Source organism: Nestor notabilis, unplaced genomic scaffold, assembly GCF_000696875.1.
Source record: "Nestor notabilis isolate BGI_N333 unplaced genomic scaffold, ASM69687v1 scaffold21145, whole genome shotgun sequence".
NCBI lineage: Eukaryota > Metazoa > Chordata > Aves > Psittaciformes > Psittacidae > Nestor > Nestor notabilis.
This window is the reverse complement of record NW_009930856.1, coordinates 9,491-9,738: the sequence shown is the minus strand read 5'-3', so window position 1 is coordinate 9,738 and position 248 is coordinate 9,491. Positions and strand designations below refer to the sequence as shown.

The window sequence follows — 248 nt, the reverse complement described above, 5'->3', positions numbered from 1 at the left end:
CTCAGCCAGCGGGAGGATCGGGTCCCATCACCAGAGTGGGGTGTTGAGCTCTCCCCTGGAGGGCACAGCAGCACCATGCCACCAGAGTGGGCTGTGCTGAAGACCTGCCTCTCTGCACACAGAGTTTGCAAAGCTGCTTCAGCTGCTCTGGACCTCGTCCCCCAATGAGAGCGTGAGCCCCTCCGAGTTCAAGATCCAGATCCAGAGATACGCCCCCCGCTTTGTCGGCTACAAGTAAGGGGTGTCGG

The 248-nt window shown here is 60.9% G+C and overlaps 1 protein-coding gene across 1 annotated transcript in view; it reads left to right on the top strand.

The window, feature by feature from the left end:
• The window catches only part of USP2 (ubiquitin specific peptidase 2), a gene marked incomplete at its 5' end in the record, with an annotated part of 2,748 nt that overhangs the window by 743 nt on the left and 1,757 nt on the right, over positions 1-248 (top strand). The window contains one exon of the mRNA XM_010015622.1: positions 103-234. Coding sequence (XP_010013924.1) covers positions 103-234 — 132 coding nt within the window. The remainder of the gene's footprint in view (positions 1-102; positions 235-248) is intronic.